This window comes from Lutra lutra, chromosome 5, assembly GCF_902655055.1.
Source record: "Lutra lutra chromosome 5, mLutLut1.2, whole genome shotgun sequence".
NCBI classification, from domain to species: domain Eukaryota; kingdom Metazoa; phylum Chordata; class Mammalia; order Carnivora; family Mustelidae; genus Lutra; species Lutra lutra.
The window spans coordinates 63,152,485-63,163,938 of record NC_062282.1 but is presented as its reverse complement, the minus strand read 5'-3'; the positions used below and the strand labels follow the sequence as shown (position 1 = coordinate 63,163,938).

At 51.5% G+C, this 11,454-nt stretch overlaps 1 protein-coding gene across 1 annotated transcript; it reads left to right on the top strand.

The window, feature by feature from the left end:
• Positions 1 to 498: 498 nt before the first annotated feature.
• On the top strand, positions 499 to 3,759 carry NKX2-5 (NK2 homeobox 5). Its single transcript, XM_047731450.1, has 2 exons — positions 499 to 1,066; positions 2,648 to 3,759. Exons 1-2 carry the CDS (start codon positions 736 to 738, stop codon positions 3,286 to 3,288), a joined length of 972 nt encoding a protein of 323 aa, XP_047587406.1. The 5' UTR covers positions 499 to 735; the 3' UTR covers positions 3,289 to 3,759.
• Positions 3,760 to 11,454: the final 7,695 nt, after the last annotated feature.

Here is an 11,454-nt window from a genome sequence, read left to right as displayed (position 1 = left end):
CCCAGGGCCTGGGCTGCTAGGGAAAGGGGGACTACTGGGGCATGACTGGCCCCGTAAGTCAAGCCAAACAGAATCCCCAAATTGTCCAGAATCTCCCCCTTCTGTCATCACCCCAAAGCAAACCTTCTCCCCCATGCTACTTTTCTTATACAAACTCTTCCTTTCATAAAAAAGCCTTTAGGACTCCTGGAAACGACTCCCCTCCCCCAGCACCCCCACCAGTCCTTCATTCTCCCATTCTGTTTTAGGTGCTGAGGAACATTTATTCAAATCCCAGATCCACCCAGCCCAGCCCAGAGGCCAGATCTGGAGAAGAATCAGGTCCTTTCCCGCGTCTGCGCTTCCGTGGAATTTTCAGGCTAGTACTACGGAGAAATGTCAGGCTGCAGGAGCAGTAGGAGAGTCTTCCAAATGCTTCGCGGCCCCTTTAAAAAGCTGAACAGGATTTTTTTTTTTTTTTTTTTTGAGCCCTATGACTATATTAGGTGACACAAAACTGTTCATCGCTCCTGTCATCGGGGCCCCTGGCCCAATGGCAGGCTGAGTCCCCCTCCTCTAGCCTGGTCCCGCCTCTGCTGCCCCTTGTGCTCCGCACTACCTGCCGCCTGGCCACAACCCGAGCTGGAAGGCGGGTGCGCGGGCAGGCGACGGGCACCATGCAGCGAGGCTGCCAAAGGCCGTGGGCAGCGCTGCTCTCTGCCGCCCACCTGGCGCTGTGAGACACGCGCTGCCACCATGTTCCCCAGCCCCGCGCTCACGCCCACGCCGTTCTCGGTCAAAGACATCCTGAACCTGGAGCAGCAGCAGCGCAGCCTGGCTGCCGGGGAGCTCTCCGCGCGCCTGGAGGCCACGCTGGCGCCCGCCTCCTGCATGCTGGCCGCCTTCAAGCCCGAGGCCTACGCGGGGCCGGAGGCCGCAGCGCCCGCCCTCCCAGAGCTGCGCGGCGAGCTGGGCCCCGCGCCCTCGCCCGCCAAGTGTGCTCCTGCCTTTCCAGGAGCCCCCGCTTTCTATCCGCGTGCCTATGGCGACCCTGACCCCACCAAGGACCCTCGAGCTGATAAGAAAGGTGAGGAGGAAACACCAGCCCCTTCTCCCTCCTGGGGCCGCTTTGTGTCCCCAACCGCCGCTGAGAAATTCTAGCCTGGGTGGAGGAGACCTGAGTGCCTGGGCAGAGGGCCGAACTCAGGGGGCTCCGAGTGTGAGAAGCGAGGTAGTCGCCAGTGCCCCTGAGCCCCGCGTCCAATGGAGGTTTAGAGGAAATGCTGGATTGAGAGGATCAGAAACAAGAGACAAAAGAAATATAATATATATTTTTTTTTGGCCTAACAAAGCGCAGGAGGCAGCAGCCTTGCTCAATGAAGTTAGCGATCAGTTTGTAGTAGAACAGAGAACGAGATATTCTCTATATCAAGGTTTTGGGGTTTTTAAAAATCTCTTTTGGATTTAAGGGTCTTTTTCAGGATCTGCCGAAAACAGCTAAACAGGAGTAAAAATGTTGCACACCAGATAGGCTTTTGTTCATAATTGGAGAAGAGTCCAGGACCTTCTATATCCTAACCCTAATCCGGGTTTCTGGGGCTTTTTCTCCTTTGTGCCAGGGCAGCGGAATCTTTGGGTACAAAGGCCTTGATTTAAAAATGAGATACTGCGGTTTCTCAGGAATCTGATTCGCAGCTTTATCCCCCCGCCCCGCCCGCCCCCCCCCCTCCACCCCCGCACCGTTTCCCGACGCTACCAGGGTCGAGGGGTTCTCTTCTGGAAGAAGTTAGAAAATGCTGCGGGACTCAAGGCGCGAGGCAATGGAGAGCACCTTGGAAGGTGGCGGGATCGCCTCACAATCCAGCCCCGGGTCGGGAGAGGGGAAAGGCCAGCGGTGCCACGGAAAGGGACACGTTGGGAAGAACTTGTCCCAACACAGGGTCCGCGCTAATCCGAGGTGCCAGGGTGCGCTGGGCGAAGGGCCGTGGTGAACCGAGAAGGGATCTTTCTAGCCTAGAAATGTTCGTCTAGGAGCAGAGGGAAGGCCCGGGGCAGCTGCTGGCGGGTCAATTCAATTGACCGCTACCAATTGGAAACCCACTCGAGTAGGCGGGAAGGGCAGGATCCGAGGCAGCCTACCCACCCGCGGCTTCATGGGCGCTGGACAAACCTCGTGGCTGCACGGGAGTCTTCCAACACCTCTTCTCCTTCTGTGTCTTTGCGGTTCCGTAATTTTGAGACAGTGTGACTGATCCTGGAGTGAGGCCTCGGTCTCCCTTCATTTAAATTCTCAAACCACTCTAGCTCTAATCTAATTCTCCCAGGCATCATTCAGTTTTATTTTCTTTGCAGCCTGAAATCTTAAGTCACTGTCCGTCTCCCTCACCAGAACGTGAACTCCCCGAGGGCAGGAACTCTCTTGTGTTATGTTCTCCAGTGCCTAGAGCCATGCTTGGAATATAGTAAACATTCAACAAATGCTGACTGTAAGTCGGAAACCGAGCTGTTCGTGGCGCCCAGTGCACTGGGCAGAGCGAGCCGCAGGCCAGCTGGGCTCTCCACGCAGCGCCGGGTGGCACCCACTAGGGCTAGTTACCCGGCAGGCACTCCGCGGATCTGGCCGCTCTGACTTGACCAAGCGTCCCTCTGCCTCTCTGTTTCCCCGCAGAGCTGTGCTCACTGCAGAAGGCGGTGGAGCTGGAGAAGCCGGAGGCCGACGGCGCGGAGCGACCCCGGGCGCGACGGCGGAGGAAGCCGCGCGTGCTCTTCTCGCAGGCTCAGGTCTACGAGCTGGAGCGGCGCTTCAAGCAGCAGCGGTACCTGTCGGCGCCCGAGCGCGACCAGCTGGCCAGCGTGCTGAAGCTCACGTCCACGCAGGTCAAGATCTGGTTCCAGAACCGGCGCTACAAGTGCAAGCGGCAGCGGCAGGACCAGACTCTGGAGCTGGTGGGGCTGCCCCCGCCGCCGCCGCCGCCCGCCCGCAGGATCGCCGTGCCAGTGCTTGTGCGCGACGGCAAGCCCTGCCTCGGGGACTCGGCGTCCTATGCGCCCGCGTACGGTGTAGGCCTCAACGCCTACGGCTATAACGCCTACCCCGCCTACCCGGGCTACGGGAGCGCGGCCTGCAACCCTGGCTACAGCTGCGCCGCTGCTTACCCAGCCGCTCCGCCCCCGGCGCAGTCGGCTACCGCCGCCACCAACAACAACTTCGTGAACTTTGGCGTCGGGGACTTGAACGCGGTGCAGAGCCCCGGGATTCCACAGGGCAACTCGGGAGTGTCCACGTTGCACGGTATTCGAGCCTGGTAGGGAAGGGCCCAATCTGGGGCGCCCCGATCCATCCCAGCTCTAGAGAGGGACATTGAGTCTCTGGGGAGGGAGGACCGCTGACGTGTCTCTGCGTCCCTTGGATTTCACATTCACTCCCGTAGGGGCCTCGGAGCTTTCTCCGTTCCAGGCGCCTTTGTCCCCAAGCGCGGGAGAGTTTGTGGCCGCGTTTACAGATCTTGCCGGCGATTGATCCCGCAGCCTGGTGCCTTAGCCGTGGCCCCCGAGTGCCCTCTAAACGCCCACGGGCACCCCCAACCGGCTGAACATGGGCCAGTTGGGACTGGGAGCCCGGGTGCACCTTTCTTCGAGCCTGGGCCCGGCGCCCGGGCCCTTGCTGCCTTGCCGCCGCCCACCCACCCGTATTTATGTTTTTACCTGTTGCTGTAAGAAATGGGAATATCCTTCTCATTAAAGAGAGTGCACTGATCCCGCATGTGTCGTCTTTCAGCTTGCGGCGCTTCAGAAACTGCATTTTAGAAAGCAGAGCCCGACTGCCTGGCTGGTCTTGCGTCGCAGGTACCGGCATTCACTGAACAAATTCGATAATGATAATAAACTCGTCCTGGGTCCTTTGTTAGATACTTCCTGGCATTATCTCACATAACCTTCAGTAACTCCCCCAAAAGAGGTCCTGTTTTAAAGTTTAGCAGACTGAGGCCTGGAGAGGTTTGATGATCTGTCTCTGAGCAAACAGCCAGTAGTGTAGAATAGAGATCTCACTTCACAGACAGAGGGCACTTGCCTAGAGCTCCCCAATCTTACTTCCTTGAACCCTGCCACATGTCAGGCACAGCTGAAGTGCTGGGCATTACATGGAGAGCAAAGGGACCTCAGTCCGCCACAATTGGAGCATACCATAATTCATCCTGCTTAAAAGAACATCTTACTCCATTTTACAGATGGAAAAACCTAGAACCAAAGCTCTTGTCAAGCTTCCCTGAAATCCCCAGCCCAGCTGGGAAGAGGGCCTGGGGTCCTGTGGCCCCAGCCTCACCAGTCGGTGGGCTCCACAGAGAGGTGTCTTGCCAACTGCCCCTCCAGCTGTGGCTTGGCCACAAGAATTCACATAGTGAGGGAAACCTGATGGCTGTCCTCTCCTCTCCGCATTTAACAAATTTTGCCTAGTCTTAAACAAGTGCTACTGTTCAGGTTTTATAGATGAGAAAAAGGCTCGCGGAAATTAAGCTAAAAACCTGCTTGCTGTAAGGCTTGCTCACTGCATAACCCAGTCTGTAAAGTGAGGATAACGAGAATACCTTGCTCTGAGCCCAGGTCCCACCAGGACACAGGGGGCTCGGACCTGACCTCCCACTCCTCTATCCCCAGCCTCCGGGCTCAGAGAAACTAACAGCGCTACTTTAAAAAGGATGAAAGCGGGAGGGAGGGAGTTTGGAGCTTTGCGTTCCTATGAAATATGGGTTTTTCTGAGATTTTCCCCAGGAAGGGCTGGGCTGGTCCCTTGGGCCTTAACCTATTTGGCCTAGAGCTGGTTGCAGCCAAAACATTGTTTGTGGTGTTCAGAGACCAAACTCGACAAGTACCCTGATGAACAGGAACAGTCGCCAAGCCAGGCCTGGTACCACCAGGAGCCCTCCTGCAGCCGGGGCCCATGCAGCTCTGCCAGTGCCTGTCTTGTCATCGGGTAAGTGCTGCTCCCAGGCTCACCAAACCCGCTGGTGGAAAAGGGGAAGATGCCAGGAAGTTCCACCGCTTGCTTGCCTGCCGCAGCCCAGCAAGGTGCTGAGCTGGATGCCAGGCAGTCGACCATCACAGAGTTAATGCACTTGGCTGAATGAAGGAGGGGGAAGGGCTGAGCTCAGGGCTTGACTCTGGGCCCCAGATTTATTCCCTCTGCTGTAAATTCCAACCCCGGCTGGCTGGTGAGCACCCCGGGAAGGATGTGTTCAGTTCAGTCCCAGCATTGCATGTTCTGGGCTTATGACCCTGCTAGGAGCCTTTACCTCCAGCGCTCTCAGCGCTCCCTATCCATCTTGTTGATGTACGCCTTGGTCCCATGTCACAGAGGGCCACACTGAAGCTCCACCAGGCCATCAGATCACCTCTGAAACCAGAAGGCTCTCTCTTACCATGCATCCCTGGCCTGCAGGCGGCCTAACTCACACACCCACAGAAATCCTTCTATCTGGAGTTCACCCACGTTACCGATGTTAATCAGAATAGTCTATTAGCCCACAACCTCCTAGGGTCCTGCACATCCGTTTGCCTTTTCCATCTTATACACATCGACATTAACTTTAGAGAAAATATTTCTTTCACTTAACATAATACCATGAGGATTTCTCTTTTTTTTAATTAATTAATTGTTTATTTATTTTAAGTAAACTCCCTCCCAGCATGGGGCTTGAACTCACAGACTGAAATCAAGATTCACATGCTCTACTGACTGAGCCAGCCTGGCAACGGCCCCCCTCCCCGCACCAGGATTTTTCTGTGATGACTCTCTATGTTGTGTCCCTTCAGGGACCAGCTGAGCGACCCCCAAAGTCTCTCACAAACAGATAACAATGGCTGGTTGGCCTGGGACTCACCAACTGCCTGGCTCCAGGCTAAACGCTTTACAGCAGTTCTCTAATCTATTGTCATTTGCAAACCAGGAAACTGAGGACTGGAGGTTATGGTAAAGGCCAAGGTCATACATTCCCCTAGCGTGAAGCTGGGAACCCCATCAGGCCCCATCAACCCCAAGAGCAGAGGGGGTGGCCTGTTGAAGAAATGAGAGCCTGCCACATTGTGTTGGTTTCTCTCCCAAAGTGGCAGCGGGAGCCTGCTTCTGGCAATGGAACGGAGCGTACCCCATTCTCTCACCAGCAGGGTGAGGATGTCAGCCTTCATATTCAGGCTCATTTGGGGGCAAACTAGTGCGCCGAGCTTTGGGAAGCCTCAAGGCACGGACTGCTCTCTCCTGGCGGAGGGTGTCTGATCCGGGGACCCGGGCACCGCAGCGTCAGAAGTATCCTAAACGAACAACGCCCGCGTTTACACAGCGATCCCTCCGCACGTTAAATAGGAAGTGTTTGTTTTTCAATTATTACGTAAACGCAGTGAGATAATTCAAACTGGACAGAAAAGTAAGAGATAGATGGCAAGTGCGGGCCGCCTCGGAGGTATCAAAGCGCGCAGAGATTGGAGTGGCGTAGGCTGGCCCCACATTCCCGGAACGCCAGGGGGAGCACATAGGGTACTAGTTATATTTAATTTTTTAAAAATCAAGCAAGGACGCCGCGGTTAGAAAACAATGAGAGATACACCATGATATTAAATAGAAAAAGAAGCTGGCTTCCCGGGCTGGAGTGAAGAGGTGCCCGCAGCGCCGCGCCACCCTGCGCAGGCTGCGGAGGAGAGACCTGGCTGGGCATCCCCCAACCAGTAGCCTGTCCCGAGAAAGAGAAGGCAGGACACCTCGTCAGGCCCCGCTCTGGCCAGGAAGTCCTCTCGCCTCCTTGCGTTATTTCCAGCCATTAGATAAAGCTTTTGCCAAATCAGAATAGCTCCCATCTTATTTTGTATAGTTATCCCTTAAATCAAAGCCATGTTTTGTATCTCAGTACCTGTGTTTATCCCTTTTTAAGATATTTATTTATTTATTTATTTACCAGAGAGAGAGAGAGAGAGAGAGAGCGAGAGCGCTCCAGAGTACATGCAGGGGGAGCAGCAGGCAGAGAGAGAAGCAGGCTCCCTGTTGAGCAGCCAGCCCAATGCGGACTTTAATCCCAGAACTGCCCCCCACCCCCATCATGACCTAACGGAAGGCAGTCACTAACCCACTGAGCCACCCATGCATCCCTCAATACCTGTGTTTAAAAGAACACGCAGAACCCTTACTTCTCTCAGCGGATCCACGAACTTGACAACAACCAGGAACCCAGCCCTGCTCCTTGGAAAGCATGCCCTTCCAGAGCCGAGCCCCTCTCCTCCTCTGAGACTGGGGCCCACGCCCCTGTGTGGGAAGTGCAGTCCCCAGGTCTTGCCTACTTGCTCCTTACACTTGGTTAAAAACCTAGGGAGGCTCTGAAGCCTGAGTGCCCAGCACCATCCCAGCCCCAGTTGGAAGAGAAGGCACCAAAAAGTGTTTGTCAATTGATTAAAGAGTACAGTAGTAACACTAGCTAACGATTCTTTGAAGGCTTTTATGTGCCAGGCATAATGATGCCAGCCTATGAGATAGGCACAACTATTTTTTACTTTGGGCAGAAGAGGAAACAGATACAGAGAGATGTGAGCGACCCAAGATCTCACAGTGGGGGAGGTATAGCTGCTGGGATTTCAGGGAAGCACTCTGTCCCCCTCACCCCACTCTGCTGCATCTCAAGAGAACTTACTACAGAACAGGGTAGAAAATGAGCACCCGTCACAGGATGGTCACCCAGAGCCACAGGCTCTCTGCCCTGCTCTAACCCACAGCTGCACAGGATAACAACACAGATCACTGCCTAACATCTGATCCGGTTTGCTTTGTGCCAGGCCTAGGGCTAAGTGCTAAACCTGCAAATCTCATTCCGTTGTTTCCCAAGGAGGGAATTGAAACCCAAAGAAGTTAAGGACGGTGCCTATCTGAGGCCACTCTGGCAGTGTGGACCAGGGGAGCCCGTGCTTGAATCAGATGAGGCCCGCAGAGCCCTGTCCTTGAACCATTCTCAGCAGTTCTGCTTGTCGGAAGACACACACTGCTGGAGGCTGGGACAAACCTAGCTCCCTGCCCGCCCTGTCTCCCTTGAATTAGACTCCCAGGGACTCAGGACTAGAAAACTGCATTTAAAACCAGGTGATTCTCATCATCTGGCAAGTTGCAGAACCGCAACTCCCAGAGGCCCCAGAACTTTCAGGCTCTGCTCTTGAGGGCCTGGGAGAAACTGGAGTCAGATTTCCTCTCTCTAGGCCCTGCTCTTCCATCTCAGGATCTCCGTGTATTTGCTGTACAGCATAAGCCAGGCAGTCCTGGGGACGCTGGGAGCAGGGAAGAGGGCAGAAAGAGGTGAAACCGAGAGGATAGTTAAGAGAGGTACTCTGGGACACACCTGTGTTGGTGCAGACAATAGAGCCATCCCTGTGGGTTATACACCCCAGTGCCTGCCAGTATGGTAATAGGAGGGAAGAGAAATTTGGGGGGACTATTCAGAAACAGCCCACCTGTTCTGTCCGGCCTCTAAGCTCCACATTGAAGTCCCACAGGAGGGGGAGTCAGGGGAAACCAGCCTCAATAGGGGTTTAAAGTGTGCCAGGCTTTCCGCCAGCCCTTTGTCTGTGTGAGGCCATCAAAGCCCCATAATTAATTGATCCTCATGGGCTCCATTTTACAGGTGAGGAAAGTGAGGCTTTAAAAGGTTTTGTGAGGGGCTGCCTGGGTGGCTCAGTGGGTTAAGCCTCTGCCTCCAGCTCAGGTCATGATCTCAGGGTCTTGGGATCGAGTCCCGCATCGGGTTCTCTGCTAGGCACGGAGCCTGCTTCCTCCTCTCTCTCTACTTGTGATCTCTCTCTGTCAAATAAATAAAATTAAAAAAAAAAAAAAAGGTTTTGTGAGTTGTCCTGTCCCAATAGCTAGGAATAGTTGCCCTGTCTAATAGCTCTGAGTTCTAAGGCCAAACCCTGTTCTTTCCAGTCCACCCTCAACCACCGCCCCCCACCCAAACTCCAGCTTACAGACATCTCAAATGCTGCATTGACTTCCATTAGCTCCACCGCACCCCAAAACTTTCTTCTGTCCTCAACTTTTTAGGGAAGGTCTTTCTTAAAAGCTGCTATATAGAAAGGAGTTCTCATTTTCAATGAATGCAACAATTATCATTCATTATTTTTCTCCTGTGGCCCTTTATAAATCCTTGTGCAGTTGCAACAATAGGAAACATATCTTGCTGATGACCTTGGTTTAGCTCTCTCCTGACAAGTGAAAAAGAAGACTTTCCCCTTTTCTCCGACTCTAGGCAAATATCATGCTCAGTTATCCCTGTACTTCTCCTCACTGGTAGTTACTTGACTTATTTCCATGATCCAAATTTCCTAGCTACCCAGCTAAGCATCTCAAGAGCCACTTGGAAAGATTTGAAGTTTAAAACATGTAAATAAAGAAATGACAGTTTAGGGACACCTGGATGGCTCAGTCGGTTAAGTGACTGCCTTCGGCTCAGTTCATGATCCCAGGGTCCTGGGATGGGGCCCCGTATTGGGCTCCTTGCTTAGCAGGGAGCCTGCTTCTCCCTCTGCCTGCTGCTCCCTTCTCTTGTGCTCACTCTCCCTCTCTATCTCTCTGACAAATAAATTTTTAAAAGTCTTAAAAAAAAAAAAGAAATGATGGTTTTAAAGATCCCGAAGTATTATATGGATTCAGTGTAATCCTAATCAAAATGCTCGTAGTGCAAATGTGTTTGGTGTTGCTTGACAAGCTGATTAGAAAACTCAAATGGAACCGTAAAAAAAAAGCCAAGATAGTCTTCCGTAAGGAAAACAAGGTGGGGAGGATCTTTCCCTATAACAGGGCTTTTAAAAGAATAGACTTTTCGGGACGCCTGGGTGGCTCAGTTGGTTAAGCAGCTGCCTTCGGCTCAGGTCATGATCCCAGCGTCCTGGGATCGAGTCCCACATCGGGCTCCTTGCTTGGCAGGGAGCCTGCTTCTCCCTCTGCCTCTGCCTGCCATTCTGTCTGCCTGTGCTCACTCTCGCTTCTCTCTCTATGACAAATAAATAAATAAAATCTTTAAAAAAAAAAAAAAGAATAGACTTTTCTATAAAACAGTGCTTCATGAGACAAAGAACAAATGAAATTAGACCCCTTCCTCACATCATTCACAAATACTAAATCAGAGTTAATGTGAAAAACAAACCTATATAACAGAAGACAATGTAGGAAAATACTTTATGAACTTATGGCAGGAAAATGTTACTTATATACCAAAAAGCATAAAATTAAAGAAAAAGATTGTCTACATTAGATATTTACAAGCATGTAGCCAACAAAACATGAGTATGCAGAATATATAATGAAATCCTAAAATTCTTCCTCAACACTGTACTCTAGGCCTCTCTGGCTTCCCTGCTGTTTGTCACACAAACCTAGCACATACTTCTGCCCCAGACCCTTACATTGGCTCTTTTCTTTGCTTGGAATGACATTCTCCCAGATATTTTCCTGGTTAATGCCTCATGTGTTTGTCTGTTTTTAAGATTTTATTTATTTATTTGTCAGAGAGAGAGTGAGAGAGCACACCAGTTGGGGGAGTGGCAGGCAGAGAGAGAAACAGGCTCCCAACTGAGCAAGGAGCCCAATACGGTACTTGATCCCAGGGCCCTGACCTGAGCCAAAGCAGAGGCTTAACCCACGGAGCCACACAGGTGTCCCACCTCATCTGTTTTAAGTCTTTACTCAAATGTCCTTATCATGAGGCTGACCCAGACTACTCTATTTAAAATTACACCCCCATACACATACTCCTGGCAGTCCCTACCTTTTTTTCCCTTTAACTCTTGTCACCTTTTAATGTACCATTTTGTTCAGTGATGTATCCCAAGCATATAGAAGAGAGTCTGGCACTCGTAGATGCTTAATAAAATGTGATAGATGAATGAATGAAGACAAATTATCCAAAAGGGAAGGCTGGGTAAAAGAAATGGACAAGAATTTCATGGAGAAGTTTGTACAGATGTCCTCAAAATATATAAATACAACTGATCTGTTCATTAATAAGAAAAACAAAAAGTCATGATGAGGTTCTATATAATTCATTCACTAGACTGGCAAAAATTAGCCATGAGTACCAGAAATTGGGAGAGTAAGAACCAATGGGAATTATTCCTTTGGAAGAGGTGTGACCAAGTAGAAAACCTTTAGGAGACAGTTTGGCACAATTTAATAAAGTTGAATATGATCCCGTCCTAAATCTAGTAATTCTATTTCTAGTCACATATCAAGGGATATTCTCACATATGTGCACCTGGAGACATATGTAATTATGTAATTAAGTTCAAAATAGCCTTGTGTGTAACAGTATAGACTATAAACAACCCAAATGCTTATCAACAGTTGGAAGGATAAATAAAATGTAGGAAATTGACACAGTAGAATATTACACAACAGTGAAAATGAAAGTAGCACTCTTGACAAAATGGATCAATCTCAAAGATGAATCAAAGCTC

Bases quoted from the DNA above. Each gene is read 5' to 3' on its own strand.
- NKX2-5 (XM_047731450.1), top strand. From the start codon at position 736: ATGTTCCCCAGCCCCGCGCTCACGCCCACGCCGTTCTCGGTCAAAGAC. The intron at 1,067-2,647 runs GTGAGGAGGAAA...GTTTCCCCGCAG, and splicing joins CCCTCGAGCTGATAAGAAAG to AGCTGTGCTCACTGCAGAAG.